This window comes from Carettochelys insculpta, chromosome 11, assembly GCF_033958435.1.
Source record: "Carettochelys insculpta isolate YL-2023 chromosome 11, ASM3395843v1, whole genome shotgun sequence".
NCBI classification, from domain to species: domain Eukaryota; kingdom Metazoa; phylum Chordata; order Testudines; family Carettochelyidae; genus Carettochelys; species Carettochelys insculpta.
The window spans coordinates 16718522-16736828 of NC_134147.1; the positions used below are offsets into that span (position 1 = coordinate 16718522).

At 58.2% G+C, this 18307-nt stretch overlaps 1 protein-coding gene across 1 annotated transcript; it reads right to left on the reverse strand.

Moving 5' to 3' along the window:
- Positions 1–400: 400 nt before the first annotated feature.
- On the reverse strand, positions 401–16041 carry LOC142018891 (serine/threonine-protein kinase D1-like). Its single transcript, XM_075005095.1, has 18 exons — positions 15901–16041; positions 13911–14049; positions 13518–13646; positions 13052–13206; positions 12528–12723; positions 11685–11768; positions 10498–10651; positions 10089–10212; positions 9412–9489; positions 9010–9259; positions 8571–8599; positions 7967–8039; positions 7509–7615; positions 6898–7059; positions 6279–6377; positions 5775–6042; positions 5073–5158; positions 401–592 (listed from the first exon to the last, which is right to left on the reverse strand). Exons 1-18 carry the CDS (start codon positions 16039–16041, stop codon positions 401–403), a joined length of 2466 nt encoding a protein of 821 aa, XP_074861196.1.
- Positions 16042–18307: the final 2266 nt, after the last annotated feature.

Sequence of the window (18307 nt, forward strand, 5' to 3'; positions counted from 1 at the left end):
AGCAGCTGCTGTGAAGTCCCTGCCAGCCCTGAGTGTCTGGGGCTGTGACAGGGTTGGGGAGGGGGCGTATGGGTCACATGCAGAGAAGGAATACTTGGGTGGATGGGGAGTGTGTAGGAGGGAAGGCACGTCCCATGGTGGGCCTGCGGATCGGGGTTGGGGGGGTTCTGAGAAGGTGAGATTTCAGGTTGGAGGGCTGAGATCAGGCAGCATTTGTGCAGGAGAATTGGAACCTGTGCCCCCCCCCCCCCCCCCCGGATGTGAACGAGCTCCAGCAACACAGGTGTGCACCCTGGACTGAGCACTTCGTGCCAGGTTTGGGAAAATCAATTTATAGGGTGATGTGGTGCTGAGGGGTCCCAGCCCCGCTTCCCATGAGCAGTGAGTCCTGGGGGAGAGCTCAGCTCCCCTGGTCTGTATTGTCGCTGTCCCCTTCCTCTTCCAGGCTAGGCTGAGTGCTGAGTCCTGAGGGCCAGGCCAGCCCCTGTTCGCGGGCAAGGCGCTGCCAGCGGGCGTCATCACTTGGATAGGTGAGGTAGCGCTGCCCCACACGGGTCTCCAGCTCCCGAAGGGCCAGCCAGGTCTGGAAATCCTGGGGAGATGGAGACAGCTCATCAACAGGTGTGGCAGGGGAGAGGGAAACAGCCTCTTCCTGTCAGAGACCAGGGAGGCACAAGGTACCGGGGAAGGGATGGGCAGAGGGGGTTGAGTTAACCAGGCCTTTGCGGAGGGAGGGCTGGAGAGTGGGTACAAGCTGGGCAAGGGAGAGCTGGACACCGAGTTCTGGGGTGGATGGAGGTTATGGATGAAGTCAGGTGGAAGGCCTAAGCCTGGTTTGAGGCCTGAGGCCTAGCAACAAAGGACAAAACATGGCTCAAAGCAACGCTAGGCCATGAGCAAGAGGCAGGCCTCTGCTAACAGAACTTTGTACAGATGGGGCGGAGAGCACCAAATACTAATTGGCACTTGGTCCAGGTGCAGAACAATAATTGGTATAAATTGAAATTACAAGGTCTTAACCAGCTCATTTAAAAAAAGACCTTGATACCTACTCCTTACAGATACAGACCCAGGTTCAGGAAAGGGTCTAACATGACAGCATGATGGATAGAGATGATCTAACCAAACCACAAGGTACAGGGAGATGGGTGGATCTAAGCAGCATCAGGAGGTGGTAAACTGACAATGTTGTAGGACGGTAACTTGATACACCAGTAGTGAGGTGTGCTTTGTACTGGTATATAAAGTAATGTCTTGATGGGGACCATCTTGTCTGACCTAGGGGGGCAGTGGCATTTCCACTGTTTGTCTCAGTCCATTGCAGCAGGTGCATATGTACAGGGTATCAGTACAGTCGGCTGTACCTCTCAACTGTTGTTTATACCTTGCTTAGCACTAAATCCCAGCTGGGTGCCTTCGATCCTTACCTGGTCTGTGGTTTTGGGGACGCCTCAGCTGCGGTCAGTGGGCCCGCCTCATTGAACACACACACACTTACTCACACACATAAGCAGCTTTCTGGTTATCATCATTGATGGAGCCAAAGACCCGTGAGGACACCATGGCAGTAAATCCACCGCGTCATGCTGGTGACCCGACCTGTGGTAAGCAAGCGAGCTGTCCCCTGTGAGATTCATGATCTAACATGACAGAAAGCCATAAGCTAGGGAACCCCCTCCTCCCGCCTTCAAACGCCCCCACAGTATGATAAAGAATGCACCTGCTGGATTACTAGAAACAGAGGTCCATTTAAATTTTAAAAAGCAAGTGGGGAAGCACAGACTGGTATTTGTAATGTCATCACAGAAACTGAAGCTTTAAAGAATAAGGAAAGCAGAAAAGTCAGAACTGTGCAAGAAATGGCAATGGCTGTAAGATGTCTCAAGCAACATGCGCTTCTGCTTCCCCCCTCAGGTGCAGTACAAAAATAGAGAACTAGAAGAGGTAACGCGGTCAAAAGACCATGGAAGGCACAAGCCCAGCTCGTAGGGCAACAAGCAGTCCAGATCCACGACATGCTTGAGCAGTTAAAAGAAGAAGATAAAAGATAAGAAATAGCTGTTAAAAATTGCAAAACAAAAATGTACCATCCCCTGGTAGTAAGAAAAACACTTCAGGTGCTTTTATAGTGCCTGAAGGATTGGGACAGAATTGGAAGCAGGTGGCCTGGCCAAATTAAAAGATGGAACATGGGATGTGGAATGGATGCGGTACTGGGGACAAAAGGAATGATGCAGATGGACCACCATATATAGACCTATGGTCACAGGCAGCTGCACCAAAACCACTGTCTTATGATGAGAACCAGGTTTTGGAACTACCTATACCAAAACCTAGATCCATTCCTGTTAAAATGGGAAGCATACCTGGTAAAGGAGGGAGTCAGCACCCTGATAAAGAGGAGCCTGACTCCTCCCAATTGGCACCGCACCTTTCTCTTGAAGTCTCCCTCATAAATAGACATTAAATGATATACAACGTACTGCCCAGAACCTTGGTTAAAAGCGGAGAATACAGTAACAAAGAGTGTGAAGAAATAAGTCATGGGCACTTCAAGCGAAAGGGTTAACAGATTAGCTTGATGTTTTAAAAAGGAATGAATGAATGCATGTTGTGTGAAGGGAAGTAAACCTCTGCCTTGGAATGATTGGATGGAAAAGGTAAAAACAGCTTAACTGTTCTATAGTTTTTGCTCCAATTAAGTTTTCTCATCCAAAAACAGCAGCACACTTCTCCAGAATGTCATGTGCACCAAGCTGAAGAGGTAGCTTATTGGATTACTCACAACAGGCTCATTCAATTCATAAATTAGCATATTTACTTTAGCAACTTTTATTACACCTTTTTCTTCTGACTTCCTAGATTTCCTGCTAATCATGCAAGCTTGCAGTTGTGCTTGCAGCTTCTCATTCTCCTGTTTGAAAATTTCAGGCAGCACCCACTTATTTGCTCCCCTCACCCTGCCTCTTGCCATTCTGCAATCTCTCCAACCCTGGGTGCAGTCACAGGGAGAGAGTATCCTGAGCTCTCTGTTCTCCACTGTGCCAGCTGAGTGTTTGTTTTTACTGTGATTTTAAAGACAGTTTCCAGTAGTATCTCCAAACTTCACACATGTCCTAAGCAGGCATACATGCCAAATAAAATTAAGCAGGTACAAAATTGGCCACAAATATTAAAGCACACAGCTATCCTCAAAGAGACACAGAGTCAAGAAGTACATACTGCTTCAAATATCAGAGAGGTAGCTGTGTTACTCTGAATCTTCAAAAACAAGAAGAAGTCCTGTGGCACCTCCTAGACTAATATTTTGGAGCATAAGCTTTTGTGGGCAAAGAAGTGGGACTTCTCTTTGGTAAATGAGACATTCATACAGCATTATCCCACTGTGCGTTTGGTAATTAAAACTGGTTTGGAAATTAATCAAGCTTGCTGCATGAAACGAAAAGGATGGTGGCTGGGTAAGTGCCATGCTACAATTGCTATTAATAACACAAACAGGCTGGGCTCAGTTGGTACAGAAACAATTAGTCACTAAGGAGGTGCAGATACAAAACATGCTATGTGCATGGGGTTACTCTCACTTCTCAATGTCAGGCCCCCAGCTGTCCTGCAGGTAACACAGAATTTTGTGTCCCAGTGGTGGGAACAATCCAAACAGGAACGCCTGCTTTTTGTCCAACAACTGGGCTAACGCTGTCACTGACTCATAGCAAAGCTAAGCTGTAAGCAAGAGGCAGGCCTCTGCTAACAGAACTTGGCACAGGCAGGGCTGAGAGTACAAAACACAAACTGGTAATTGGTGCAGGAGAACAATAATTGGTATAAGTTGAAGTAACAAGGTCTCACCAGCTCATTAAAAAAGACCTTGGTACCTACTCCTTGCAGCCACTGGCCCAGGTTCAGGAAAGGGTCGAACATGACAGTGTGATGGACAGAGATGCTCTAAGCAAGCCGGGGTGATGAGTGGTAGCTAAGTAGCATCAGAAGCTGGTAACCTGACAATGTCAGAGGGTGGTAACTTGATACAGCAGCAGTGAGGTGCGCTTTGTTTGTACCTGTATATAACATAATGTTTTGGGGGGACCATCTTTGTCTGGCCGAGGGGGGGCAGTGGCATTTCCACTGTTTGTGTCAGGCCATTGCAGCAGGTGCATATGTACAGGGTATCAGTACAGTAGACTGTACCTAACAGCTGTTGTTTGTACCTTGTTTGGCAATAAATCCCGGCTGGGTGCCTTTGCTCCTTACCTGGTCTGTGGTTTTTGGGAAGCCTCAGCTGTGGCCAGTGGCCTACCTCACTGAACACACACACACACACACACACACACACACACACACACACACACACACACACACACACACACACACACACACACACACACACACACACACACACACACACACACACACACACAAGTGTCTTCTGGTAACCATCACTGACGGAGCCAAAGACACATGAGGACACCACAGCAGTAAATCCATCAAACTACAGTGTAGAGCCAGAGCATGGGTGCCTAGGGCTTGCAGGAGGAGGGAAGGCACCTGCAGGCTGGGATGTGGCAGGGATGGTGGGGATTGGTGGGGGGGTGGGGTGGGGTGGGGGGGAAGTACCTGAAGGTGGGGGGTGTGTCTAGGGTGGGTGAGGGAGGGAAGGTACCTGCAGCCAGGGGTGTGGTAGATGGGGGAGGGGTAGAGGGAAGGTACCTGCAGCAGGGGTGTGGTAGATGGGGGAGGGGTAGAGGGAAGGTACCTGCAGCAGGGGTGTGGTAGATGGGGGAGGGGTAGAGGGAAGGTACCTGCAGCCAGGGGTGTGGTAGATGGGGGGGGGTGGAGGGAAGGTACCTGCAGCAGGGGTGTGGTAGATGGGGGAGGGGTAGAGGGAAGGTACCTGCAGCAGGGGTGTGGTAGATGGGGGGCGGTGTGTGGAGGGAAGGTACCTGCAGCCAGGGGTGTGGTACATGGGGGGTGGGTGGAGGGAAGGTACCTGCAGCCAGGGGTGTGGTACATGGGGTGGGGGGAGGGAAGGTACCTGCAGCCAGGGGTGTGGTACATGGGGGGTGGAGGGAAGGTACCTGCAGCCAGGGGTGGTTCAGTGCCTTGTTCACGCTCAGTCGCTTCCTCAACTTCACCTGCAGCAAGTTGTGGATGAGGTTGACCGCTGGGAGGAGAGGCGTGGAGGGTCACATAGGCCAGGTACATAGACCCTGGTTCCCCCCTCACCCCAGCGAGCACAGCCATTGGTGGCCAGGGTCCTCTCACACCTACATTTCCTGGAGGTGCTCTAGGGCCGTTGTCCACAACCAGGGAGAGATGGGGACTATGAGCAGGTTTCTGGGGGCCTGCCAGGCAGCACCTGGATTAGACTCACTGGGACCCAGGGCAGAAAGCCTGCAGCCCATGGCCCTGAGTCCTGCTAGCTGGGGCTTAAGCAGAAACCTGAGCAGCATAACTTGCCCTGTTTGCTACCACTTATGGCCGGCCTTAGCTCTGCCATGCAGCCAGCCAGCTGTTGTGACCCAGCTGGGCAGTGGAGGCTCTTTAGCATGTTTGCAGGGAGAGGGGCTCAGAAAAAGGCTGAGCACCTCTGGCCTGGGGCTGCTGAAGGTCTGAGCAAGCCATGCTGTGGAGGCGCAGGAGTGGCCTGAGGGGTGTATGCTGCGACTGACGTGCTTTGGGGGAGACGGGCAGGGTGATATGGGCTGCTGGGAGTAAGCAGAGGCTGCAGGCCGGCCATGGAGGTGCAGCTGGCAGCATGAAGGCTCCGGGTGTCTCACCCTCCAGGGAGATGCTGGCCCAGGGCTGCCGGGGGTACATGAAAGCTGCGTTCTGGATCTGATCATTGACCTCCTCCTCCTCGTTGAAGGGGAAGGTGCCACTGAGGCTGACGTAGATGATGACACCCACAGCCCACATATCCAGCGCGCGGTTGTAGCCATGCTGCCGCAGCACCTCGGGCGCCAGGTACGCCGGGGTCCCCACCACCGAGCGCCGGAAGGACGACTCTTCAATGATGCGGGCGAAGCCAAAGTCGCAGAGCTTCACCTGCGCGGGGAGAGGTTAGCACGGGGGGGGCGGAATATGGAGCATTTCCCTGCTCGGATGCATGACTGCGGGGACCCGCTGGCTCGAGGTGACGGCGAGGACACTTGGCCTCTCCTCTCCGGGGGGCGCCAGTTCCAGGCAGGCAGTACGTTCCTGGCTGAGAAAGGCCGGGCGAGTGGGTGGGATGGGGTGAGAGCTGGGCTGGCAAGACGGGGCTCCAGGAGGGCCTGTCCTACCTGGGGGTAGGGTTCATCCGAGGCCAGCAGCACGTTCTCTGGCTTGAGGTCACAGTGCACGATGTTCCTGGCATGCAGGTGGCGGAGGGCAGACAGGATCTGCAAGTACAGGGGATGCCCCACCGGAGGGGTTGGTTACGTGCCGTGTTGGGGGGACACCTGCCAGGCCCACGCTCAGCCTGGCTGTGGCCTGGGGACTCTTGTGCTGGTGTGACCTGCGACCCAGTCTTGGCCTGGCACTGGGAGCAGTGAAGGGAAGGCGTGTGTCCCTGCGTTGCGATGGCAAGGCGCGTGTGACAGCACTTCCCCATGCCGAGGGGTGTGCACGGTGAGCCTGAGCGTGGGGCGCAGCGGTGACAAAGCCACGAGGCTGCCAGGCTCATTTGCGCGCTGTGGTTGTGCTGCAGGGAGGGGCCGTGCCTGGGGGCAGGGTGGCAGCCGGGGCACGGCGTGTGCCTTGGCACAAGGCCACTGAGTGCACCCCGGATGGGCGCGTGATGGGTGCGGCCTCGTTACGCCGTCCAGCAGGGACACCGGTGAGGAACCCCCTGCGGCACGGTTTGCTTGGTCCCGGCGTGGCCCTGAGGCCAGGCGGGGAGGGAAGAGCCGGGGCACTGACCTGGGCGGTGAGGAACTTGGCAAGGGGCTCTGGCAGCCGCCCGGTTTCGCTGGACAGGATCATTTCCAGCATGTCGCCGTGCAGCCGCTCCATCACCACAAAGAGCCGGTCGGGGCCCTCGAACACGCACTCCAGTTGCACCGCGCAGGGGGAGTGCAGGCTCTGGCAGGGGAGAACACGGAGCTGCCTGAACTGGGATCCTGCCCTGCCTTGGACCCTCCCGCCAGGGGCCCTCCTCTGCCCTCAGGACTCACAGCCCAAGAGCCCTCCCAGCCACTCAGACCTGCTCTGGAGCCTGCGGGTGCTTCTCCCGCAGCTAGGCTGCCCTAGCGCTCCCTCGGGTGCAGGGACCCAGCAAAGCTCCCCATGCATTGGGAAAGGGAGCAGGGCCTGGCTGGCCCTTGCCCCCTTTTCCCCTCTGGGGTGGGGTGGAGGCAGAAGTGCCAAACGCATCCATGGAGGAGACCTCTGGGCCTGTGAGTGGGCAGCCCCTCCCAGAGGGGAGTCCCCGTGTCCCTCCCTCTCCCCAAGGGGCTTCCCTTTTCCACACTCGCCTCCTTCTGCCACTCCCCCCCACAGGGCCTTTGTGTCTCCCACCCCCAGGAGCTCACCTGCAAGATGGAGACTTCATTACGGAGCTGATTCTCCTGCCGGGGAGGGAAGCGCAGCTTGTCGATGACTTTGATAGCCACATCCCGGCCAGATTTCCTGTGTTTCCCTGGTGGGGGGCAGAGCAGGGGTGTCAGGGCAGGGGGGGGGGGAGTGGGACAGGGCTGTGGGGCAGAAGGCAGCAGGGCTGGGGCGGGAGGGGTGAGGGTGGGCTCGGGGGAGACGTGCATTGGCACAGCGCGGGGGAGCTGCAGGACGGCGATGCGATGAGCACAGCTCTGATGCCTGGGGAACTGTAGCGAGCACATTTGTCTCCATGGGGCACACGCGTGAAGCAGGACCCTCAGGCTGTGCCCCGCGGGGGGATCAGCACTGAGGAAATGGGACTACTGGGGGGGCCCAGGAGGAGATGGGAGGTAGGGCAGGAGCTGGGGAGCAGGGTTGCGGGAAAGGCACCTACCGCCATATACCACCCCGAACTGCCCAGCACCCAGCACCTCGTCAGGGAAGAGCTGATAGGAACGGCTGATGGCCTGGGGAGAGGGTTGCGTGGATTGAGGCATGGGACCAGGGTAGGCCTACCGCTCCAGCAGCTGCACCCCGCCACCATGCCCTGTGCCTGGCTTCCTCACCCCGACGCCAGCCCCCATGTTGCTCAGCCCCTTATAGAATCATGGAATACTTATTATTCCCTTCCAGCATGTTTGTGACCATTGAAAACTGCTCTCTGAGAATGGGCATCCAGGCAGTTACGCACCTGCCTTACCGTAACCCTGTCTAGCTTTTATTTCCCTAGTGGTGGTGGTATTATTATTGGAGGAAGGTCCTTCAAGACTGTATCAAATGCTTTCCTAGAATCTACATATACCACAGCTACTGCTCCCCCCGCTTGGTGCCCTAGCAAAGAAAGCTGCCAGGCTGGTGCGGCGTGATTTGTTTTTTTTATAAAGCCACGCTGACTCTCACTTACCACTGCTACATCTGACCGTTACTTCCCTGTGCCACGTCAAGCACCCCAGGCCCCCACGGTTCCCCAGTCCCCGCTGCCACCCTGTCCAACTCACCATGTCAGCCAGGGACTCATAGTCAGAATCTGCAGAGACAAGAGACAATGGAGGCGCAAGAGGAACCTGGCCCCGCTGTGGACGGGGACAGCCAGACCCACTGCCCTGTTCCCCCAGCTGCAAGACAGCCAGGGCTCAGATGGTCACTGGGGGTGTTTAGCCAGGGATCCCTCACTTGGTACTGAGATGCAGCTGGCATTTGGGGCCTGGCACAGGGGCCGTTGAGACGAGGTCCCGCCAAGCACAGCGATGCAGCTGGTGCTGGGGAGTGGCACAGCGGGTGTTTAACACAGGGACCTCTGCCCAGTGCTGAGATGAGTCTGGCTCTGCAGAGCGGCATGTGGGCTGACGAATCAGGGATCCCTCACCCAGCTCTCAGATACTGCAGGCTCTGAGGCGAGGTTCATGGCTGCCTATACAGGGACCCCATAGTACTCACTGGACTGCTGGCCAGAGCTGTCAGGCTCAGGGTTCACAGGCCAGAGGGCCTGGCGGATGGCCCTGGCCCAGGCCTTTCCAGCCTCTGCCCTTGTCCAGACCTGGCCTGGCTCCTGCTCGCTGCTGTGTTCGCCCACGTAGTACACCAGGGCTTCCGTCACCAGCTCAAAGCAAGGGGGGCTCCCACCTGGAGTCAGCGGCACCATCCCCTCCCAGGGGCGGGTCTGGAGGATCTCGGACAGCGGCAGCTCCTGCAGGAAGAGCGAGGCCATTGGGCAGGCTGGGGCAAGGAACTGGGGAACGGGGGGGCTCTTTGCAGGGGGTGAGGCACAGGCTGCTTCGGGCTGGGCTCAGGGGAAGGAGGTGCTGTGGGGACTTGGAGGCAGCGGGGGGGACCCCTCACCTTGTAGAATTTGTTTCCGCTCTCACAGTGAAAGAGGCTCAGGCTCTTGCTGTCCAGCACCCAGTAATGGCGCTTCCGCTGGGAGGGACACAGCTGTTATTCTGTGGGGCACATGCTCATCCCGCCCCGGCCCCCCAGCCCAAACCTGTGCCGTCCCACACCCCCAATCCAACAGTAATCCCCCTGCCTACTCCCCAAATGCCAGCCCCAGCCAGCCGGGAACCCCCCCAACAGCCCCAGCTAGCCGGGAACCTCCCCCCCAACAGCCCCAGCCAGCTGGAAACCCCAACCCCCGACAGCCCCAGCTAGCCAGGAACCCCACCCCCAACAGCCCCAGCCAGCCGGGAACCCCCCCAACAGCCCCAGCTAGCCAGGAACCCATCTGACAGCCCCAGCCAGCCGGGAACCCCCCTCCCGACAGCCCCAGCCAGCCGGGAACCCCCCACCCCCGACAGCCCCAGCCAGCCAGGAACCCCACCCCGCAACAACCCCTGCCCCATCCGCTAATTAGTGTGCCTCCTTGTGACACCCCGCCCCCCCCGCATGGCCCCGCCCCCTGCCTGCCCATGACCCCGCCTCCCATTTTCCTGTGACTCCTCCTCCCCCAGTGCAGCTCCACCCGGGACCTCAACGCTCTGGTGGCTCAAGCCCTGTCCCAGCTGCGCCGGGGCACTCACCATGGGGTCCCTGCTGGTGAAGTGCACCACCCAGCCCTCCAGCAGGACGGTGCTGCGCCGCCTCTTGACGTGCCGGCAGGACTGTACCACCCGCATCAAGGGGATGTAGCTGCTGAAACAGGGGCTGGCGCCAGGGGAGACCAGGCCTCAGACACTGGACTCCCCCACCCCAAAAGTACCACGCCCCACCCCCGCCTCCGGGCTCCCTGGGGCCAGGCTCCTGCCTGGGCTCTGTGCCCGGTGCTGGCCGGGGTGGGGGGGGTGATGGCTGGTGGTTAGAGCTGGGATCGGGCGTCTGGATTCCTGCCCTCACTGGCCCTGAGGGTGACGCCCTCCCCACTGCAGGATGGAGCAGTAGACCCAGGGGGCCCACGCACCCCACCCCAGCACACCCCTCCCGGGGGTCTACCTGAGGCTGGCGTGCAGCTCTGCCTCTGGAGTCTCAGGGCTGGGCTCTGTCTCTTCTGTGTCCTCTGCCAGCCCGTGCCCACCGGCGCCCTGCCCATCCGCCTCCCCTTCGGCCAGCTCTGGCTGGCTGGCTGGGCACGCTGGGCTCTCTCCATCTGTGTGGGTGAAGGGGGAGCGAGAGCTGTCCCGGCCGAGAGCAGAGGAGCACAGCGGGGAGGCTAGGAACGGGCAGGGGCCAGGGCTCCTGGCTCCTGGGCCTGGCTGGGGGGAGACAAGTGCTGGCCAATGGTTGGAGCAGGCAAAGGCTGGACGCAGGGGAAGGGGTCAGGGCTGCCTTGTACCTGGACTGGAACTGGGAACTGGGCCTGGCCAGCCTGTCCTGCCAAAGGGGGCTCAGGCCAAATGTGTGAGTGTTGGACCCAGACTCGGGGCACCGGCCACCCCCAGCCCCCACTGGGCAGGAAGAGAGGGTCTGGGCTCTGTGCACTGCCCGGGGAAGAGGAGGGGGCCTGGGGGTTCCCAGAACTGCCTGGGCCCTGGTGGGGATGAGTCTTGCTGGGGGGGGCGGGGGAGAGCTCTGGGCTGGGTGCAGCGCAGGCGTGCAGCTGGACGTGGGAGAGTCAGGGCTGGGTCGCAGAGACTGGCAGGCGCAAGCACAGGGCTGGCTGCAGGCGGGCTGTCGGAGAGGGGGTGCGTGGGTCGGGGTGCGGGGGGGGCGGTTGGTGGGAGGGCAGGGCTGGGTGTGGGGGTGGCTGGGGGGGTGCAGGGCTGGGTGTGGGGGTACCTGGAGGGGGATGCAGGGCTGGGTGTAGGGGGGGGGTGCAGGGCTGGGTGTGGAGGGTGGCTGGAGGAGAATAAGGGGGGGGGGCGCTAAAGGTGCGGGGGGGGGGGCTGGGCCAGGGTGCTTTGGGCCTTAGGACAGTGTGTGCCCTCGTGGGGAATTGGGACTCGTGGGCTCCGTCCCCAGCGCAGGGAGCAGGACAAGAGCTTCCAGCCCCGCCACACTGAGCACAGTGGAGCCTTAATGCTGTCCAGGCAGGACCCCTGGGCTCTGCCCAGTGCATTGTGGGTAGCAGTGAGGGGCACCCCCAGGGGTCTGATGGGGTGGGGGAGTGGGGCAGAGCTGGGGGCAGGACTGGGCAGGGCCGGCTATGTCCCCTCCCTGCCCCCCAACATCCCTGGCCTTACCGGCTGTGCCAGGGGCCAGGCCCTCCCCCACGCACTCATTTGGCACAAACTTCTCGCAGCGCTTGTGGCAGTTGAACTTGCAGTCTGTGAGGGGCAAGCAGACAGGTGGTAGGGCTGGGGCAGCGCCCAGCCGGGTCCTGCTCCCCTCTTCTGCCTGGGGGGGTCTGCGGAGCGGTGGGGCTGGGTGCCGCTGGCTCAGGCTCCAGGCAGCCTCAGGCAGGGCTGCTGAACTGCTTGCAGGGAGGGCAGCTCCTCCCATTTAGCTCCGTCCCCCAAACGCTCCGACGACGTTGCCTGTCACACCGAGGGGGTGTGTTCCCCCAGAATGTGCGACTGGTCCCTGACAGCCCCAGACGAGTGGGGAGGGACGTCCCGCCTGTGATCCCCCCACACTCTGTGCAGGGCTTTCCTGACAAGCAGCCCCTGCGGCACAGGGAAGCTCCCGGGAAGGCAGTGTCCCTGGGCCAGCGGGCAGCCGTGAAGGGGGCAGCTCCCTGGGGCAGAGAAGCGAGGGGGTGGGTGCTGGGAGGGGCCATCAGAAGGAGCTTCCAGTGCTGAATGGAGAAGTGATGGGGGCAGGGCTCAAAGCTGGGCTGCCAGGTTCTGTACCCCAGCTCCCCAGTGGGGCCACAGTCACCCTGAGGTCAGTCCCTTAGCCCCAGCCCAGTCCCAGCCCGGGGTCAGCCCCCGCAAGTTCCCAGCCGGGTCCCAGCCTGGGGTCGGCCCCCACAAGATCCCAGCCGGGTCCCAGCCTGGGGTCGGCCCCCACAAGATCCCAGCTGGATCCCAGCCTGGGGTCGGCCCTGTACCCCTGATGCTCCACATGCTCCCAGCCAGCGGTACCTTTGCACTGCAGCCCCTGGCGGAACAGCCCTTTAAGCAGGCGCTTGCAGTGTTGGCACATGGTGGGCCGGGTGTAGGAGTGGACCTGAAAGGTGTGTGGCACCTTGACCCGGTTCAGATCCATCCAGTCCTTCCAGAGCGGGCGGCCAATCAGCGTAGGGCCCTGAGCCCTCTGGCCCCACTTCCAGTGACTGATCTGCAGGGGAATCAGCATCAGTGTCAGAGCGTGGTGTGTGTCCCTGCCATCCCCTGACTCCCCACTCGCCCTCAGTGCACCTCACTGTCCAGGCGCCAGCCACCCCCGCATTCTGCTGTAGCCCGAATTGCTGCTTAGCCTTCCCCATCCCATTCAGCTACCGCTGGCTCCTGGACACGGGTTCTAGCCAGCTCCGGGAGGGGAGTGCAGTGTAGTGGTTAGAGCACACAGTCGCTTCCTTTGCAGGGCGTCTCCATCACCACAGCCGGTCAAGAGCCCCCCCCCCAGCCCAGAATCCCTCCCCTGCTGCCTGGCTCCTGGCTCCTACCTCCTCCAAGCTGCCCCCCACGCTCTGGCCGAGGCCCGGGGCTCTGGGGCTGGTGAGAGTGCCCAGCGAGCGACTGGTCAGCTGGCTCCTCCTCACACCCCGGCAGTTGTTGGGGATCTTGAAGGCACACCGCTTGTGATAGTTCAGCCCGCAGCCTGGGGAGAGAGGGCACAGAGGACTGGACTCCCTGCCAGGCCCAGCCTGGGGGCAGATAGGGCCCATGGCAATAGGACTGGCGACCCCAGCTCCAGGAAACCAGGCAGGCCTGAAAGTAGAGGGCACTGGTGGGGGAGCTCAGCCAGGCCTGGGGAGAGAGGGAATGAGTCCCAAAGGAACCCGGAAAAATCTGAAGGCAGCGTTGTCCGCCCCGTGGGAGCCAGGGGACCCAGGCAGGTGCGGAGATGGGGGTTTGGGTCAGTCGAGGCCCAGGAGACTGGGGAAGGGGCGGACACAGGTTGCTCCATACCTTGACACTTTAACCCTTGGCGCACCAGCCCCCAGAGCATCTCCCCGCAATAGTCGCAGAAGGCAGGGGCCTTGTAGGAGTGAACAAGCAGCACATGGGGCCTGATAGTGAAATCCAGAGAAACTGAGGCTGCGGGGGGGAGAGAGTAGAGTGAGGGTGGGGGTATGAAAGTGGACATGGGAGTCCAGGGCCTGCCCCTTTGTCGGGGGCTGGCTCCGATCTGCCCCACAGGATGGGGATGGGGAATGGAACCTGGACTCTTTCCCCTATGGGGGGTGGCGGTTCTGATTTGCCCCCCGGTCAGAGCCTGGCTGGCTCAGAGAGGGCAGAGGGAGGCGGGTGCGGGAAGCTGAGGCCTCTCCCCGCCAGGCCCCGGTGCCTCAGGACTCTCACCCGGCAGTACGACCTCAATCAGGTCCCCAGCACAGGCGCCGCTGTCTGGGCCCAGGTGCTCCAGCAGGTTCTGCAATGTGGCGTTGTGCCGGAACAGCAGGATCTTGTCCGACACCCCCAGGAAGCCGTATTCAGGGAACTAGGGGAGAGAGGGCATTGGAAGCCAGGAGATCCCACTGCCTGCTCTGAGCCGGGCACAGAACTCAGGAGTCCTGGGCTCTTCCTGGGGAATTAGGGGGAGCCAGAGAGTAAGCTCAGCCCTGGGGCAGCGTGGCTGAATCTCAGCTGGCATCAGAACGGACCCAGTCATCAGAGCCAGGAGGCTTCGCTATAGCTCCAGGTATTGCTGCTCCCAGCCTGCAGGCTCCAGCTCTTCCCAGTACCACTCCTTGGCTGGGCAGCCTCCACAGAGCCCCCAGCAAGCCAGGGCTTGAGGAAGAGGGAGTGGGACGGGAGCCCAGACATTCTCTCCCCACCCCCCACTCCGGCAACTCCAGCCTCCTGGGCTCCTGTAGCACTTCCCATGTTCACGTTGGTACAAAACAGCTGGGTCGTCTCCTTGTAACCACACGGAGCTAAAATGCAGCTGCTGCTGGGGCGGGGCAGGTGCAGGGGCTGTTTACACAAGGCCCCCTCATCTAGTGCTGAGATGCAGCCACCTCTGGGGTGGAACGTGGCAGCTGTGTAGGCAAGACTCTTGAACTTGCTGCTGACAGGCAACTGCTTCTGGGCTGGAGAGTGCAGGGGCGGTTTACACAAGGCTCCCTCGCCTGGATCGGAGATGCAGCCCCCCTCTGGGTGGAGTTATATGAGACTCCCCTCTCCTCACAGCCAGGCAAGCCCCCGCCCCCTGCAATGCAGCAAGTGAACAAGGAGCGGAAACAAGCTGCTCTGCTGGTTAGGGTGGTTTCCTCTGTCACTGGCTCGGTGCAAGGGGACTGGGCAGCCGAGGAGGGGGCAGGCCCTCCGAGCGCAGGTAGGAAGGACAGGGCTCCGCTTGACCCCAGCCGCAGTGGAAAGATTGACTCAGCAAGGCTGCTGCAGCACCCCCAGCCGCCCCAGGGCTACCTGCGCTCTGCTGGCCTGCTGGTGATGGGACCTGGGGGGAGCAGCCAGAAAGGCGGGGGAGCCCTCTGAAAAGCCACCCGGCTGTGAATGGGACAGTGCAGGGCTGCAGCTGGCGGGTGGACCCAGGTGTCCTGGCTCAGACCCCCTGCTCCATACTATTAAGGGCCTCATCCGCGCTCCAGGCCTGGCCCAGGGCACCCTGCCTCGGACCACATCATCTTCCCTGGCCTCGAATCCCGTCTTCAGGAGCTGATGAGCTCAGACCCCTGCCCTGCCCCCCGCCCCACCCGTCCCCTCAGGGTGCTGTCCAAAAGCCCTGAGTGCCATGAGGTTTCCCAGCAAGTGAGACACCCCCAACCCTGGCTCCCGAGCCTGGTAGCAGAGCCCTTCCCATCTGGCACCCCACCTCAGGGGTGCCGCAGTTCCCCCCAGGCTGTGCCTCATTTCGTCTCTCTCTCTCAGGAGAACAGCAGATCAGTCTCTGGGCATCAAGAGGGAAGGAGGAACGGGGTGGGGGTTGGGGGGGGGCCTGTTTGCTATTCCTAGCTCGGGGGGGGGAGTGAAGTCTAGTGGTCAGAACAGGGGAGGTGCTAGAAGGCAGGATTCTTGGCGTCTAGTCCCAGCTCAGGTGGGGCAGTGAAGCTGAATGGTTAGAGTGTGGCTGGGGACAACCAGGACTCTTGGCTTCGGCTCCCTGCTCTGGGAGGGGAGTGGGGACTAAGGGTTAGGACAGCTGGGGCTGGCATCGGGCACAGCTGCTCTCCCGCTAGGTGGATGTTGCATACCCAGCACGAATCAGACAAGGAACAAACTCCCTGTCTCTGGGTGCAGCCCCTGGGGTTCCTTCCCACCCCTGTACACTGGATGCTGCTCCTTTCACCTGCATTTCCCTCCTTGCACCCCTCCAGCATAGCCCCATTACCTTCCTCTCCACCAGCTCCATGGCCAGGTGCCGCAGGTGCCCGTAACCCAGCTCCTCAGGGGGCAGCATGTATACTTCTCGGGACAGCCCAATCTGCAGGCGCACGGCCACTGTGCCCAGAGGCTGGGACTCCAGTGCCATGGGCAGCCCTGAGTGCCCAGGGAAGGGGGTCTTGTGCCGGATCCACACCCACAGAGGACACCTTCTGAGGGTCTCACGTGGGGATGGGGTGGGGCGGGGCAGGCAGGAGAGCAAGGGGGCCTTTCTCAAGTTCCCTCACAGTCCCCACACTGGCTCCCTGCACCACCCGCCCCACCGTTTCTTTGAGCTACAGGAAATGCAGCGTTAACTCTCTGCTCCCCGAGGACAGACCTGTCAGCTGATAGTGATGGGCTCAGGCAGCACAGCCTTGTGGGTTAGTTAGCACATGGGGCGGGCGGGCCAGGATTCCTGGGCTCTGTGGGTCTGTCTCCAGCTGTGGGAGGGAAAGGGGGGGCTAGTGGATTACATAGAGGGGGCGAGGGAAGTCAGGACTCATGGCTCCCATTTGCATCTCTGCTCGTCTCAGGGTATCCAAAAGTCAATTCTTTTTCGAAGTCAAAAAATTGGATTTTGAAAATTCAAATCAGATTTTTAAAAAAATCAACAACTTGCAACATTGCTTGTCTATAACTAGAAGACAATTAAATCTCCCCACAAGCATGCTACTCCTGTGCTACAGTCTCATAAACATGAATGAATGGGTGTAGTCTAGTCGGTCCCAACCTGGGGTCCGCAGACCCGGTATTGCAGGGGGTCGGTGAAAAAGATAAATCATAGAAAATAGAATTGGCTTTGTTGCGGGTCTGTGAATGTTTTGGAGGGTGAATGGGAGTCTGCACTAGTGAAAAGGTTAGAAACTGCTGGTCTAGTCTGTCCCGCTTTCTACCAGCTCTTGCTTCTTGGAAATTTGGGGCTTTCAATTTCTCTTTTGCAGCAGACTAAAGTCACACGTGCAAAGAAAGACACAGGCTGAATAGTAACAGAGAAGGAGCTGTGCTAGCCTATATACTAGCAAAACAAAAACGCAGTAAAGTAGCACTTTAAAGACTAACAAAATAATTTATTAGGTGATGAGCTTTGGTGGGACAGACCCACTTCTTCAGCCCATAGCCAGAGCAGAACAGATTCAATATTTAAGGCACAGAGGACCAAAAATAGTAATCAAGGTTGATAAATCAGAAAAAAATATTATTAAGGTGAGCAAATCAGAGAGTAGAGGAGCGGGGGGGGCACAAAACAGACATAAAATCACTCCTGATCCACAAACCGGTCAGCCGACATTTTAATGGAGTGGGCCATTCTGTTAATGACTTAAATGTTTGCGTCTTACCGAAGAGGAATTTTCACACTACTTTGGAAAGAGAGGCTGCTGAACTCTCTTTTATATTCAAATTCGACCCATTAACGTGGTTTGAACGGGGATGCCAATTTTCTGGGACATTATAGGGGCTCTTTTGCATACTTGGCTTTATCTAACTCTTGACTTCCTTCCCCCTCCAGCCGTCCCACGAAAGCTCATCACCTAATAAATTATTTTGTTAGTCTTTAAAGTGCTACTTGACTGCTTTTTTGTTTTGACAGGCTGAATAGGTTTGTTATTGTCTGGTGTGTGACGGAGAAGCAGGGTCAAGCATGGCTGTGGAGTTAGTTAAGATTCTGTTTTGAAGACAGAGAGACAATATATAGGAAAGTACAGAGGCAGCACAGAAAGGAGCAGTGGTGTGGACTAGAAAGAAAAAGAGAAGATGTTATTCAGTGTACACACAGAACTTCCCATATTCCCCCAGACTTTTACCACAGAATGACTATCATGGCTTCTGGGCATAAGGGAGACCCTATCTGAAGAAACTTATCCCCTGGGTGAAAAAAGGAAAATGTTTCAAGTGTAAGCAGTGCAAAGAGGAGATGCCGGGTTTAGTTATTATATATTATATATTACATTACATTATATATGCCATTATGTGCCAACAATGCCCTGTCACTATGTACATTGGACAGACTGGGCAAAACCGTCACCAAAGAATAAATGGACACAGAGCAGCCATCAGGAATCTCAATGCACGTAAGCCGGTCAGTCAATACTTCAGTGGAGTGGGCTATTCTGTTAAAGACCTGAGAATGTGTGTCCTAGAACAAAGAGAATTCAAAATCAGATTACAGAGAGAAATTTGTGAATTGGCACTCATATTCAAATTCGACACATTAACACGTGGTATGAACAGAGACATTCAATGACCTCACACATTACAAGGGCTGCTTCCTTTTCTCTGATGCTCGTAATTCTCTCAGGCAGGACAGCACATCCCCACTCCCCTCCTTCAGTCCTATGTACTTGATTTGTCAGTTTTTATTGCAATTTCTTTTG

Coding starts and splice junctions, on each gene's coding strand:
- LOC142018891 (XM_075005095.1), bottom strand. CDS start 16,041: ATGGCACTGGAGTCCCAGCCTCTGGGCACAGTGGCCGTGCGCCTGCAG. Junction 14,050..15,900: donor TGGAGCTGGTGGAGAGGAAG/GTAATGGGGCTA, acceptor TCTCTCCCCTAG/TTCCCTGAATACGGCTTCCT. Junction 7,616..7,966: donor GTTCGGGGTGGTATATGGCG/GTAGGTGCCTTT, acceptor GCCCCCCACCAG/GGAAACACAGGAAATCTGGC.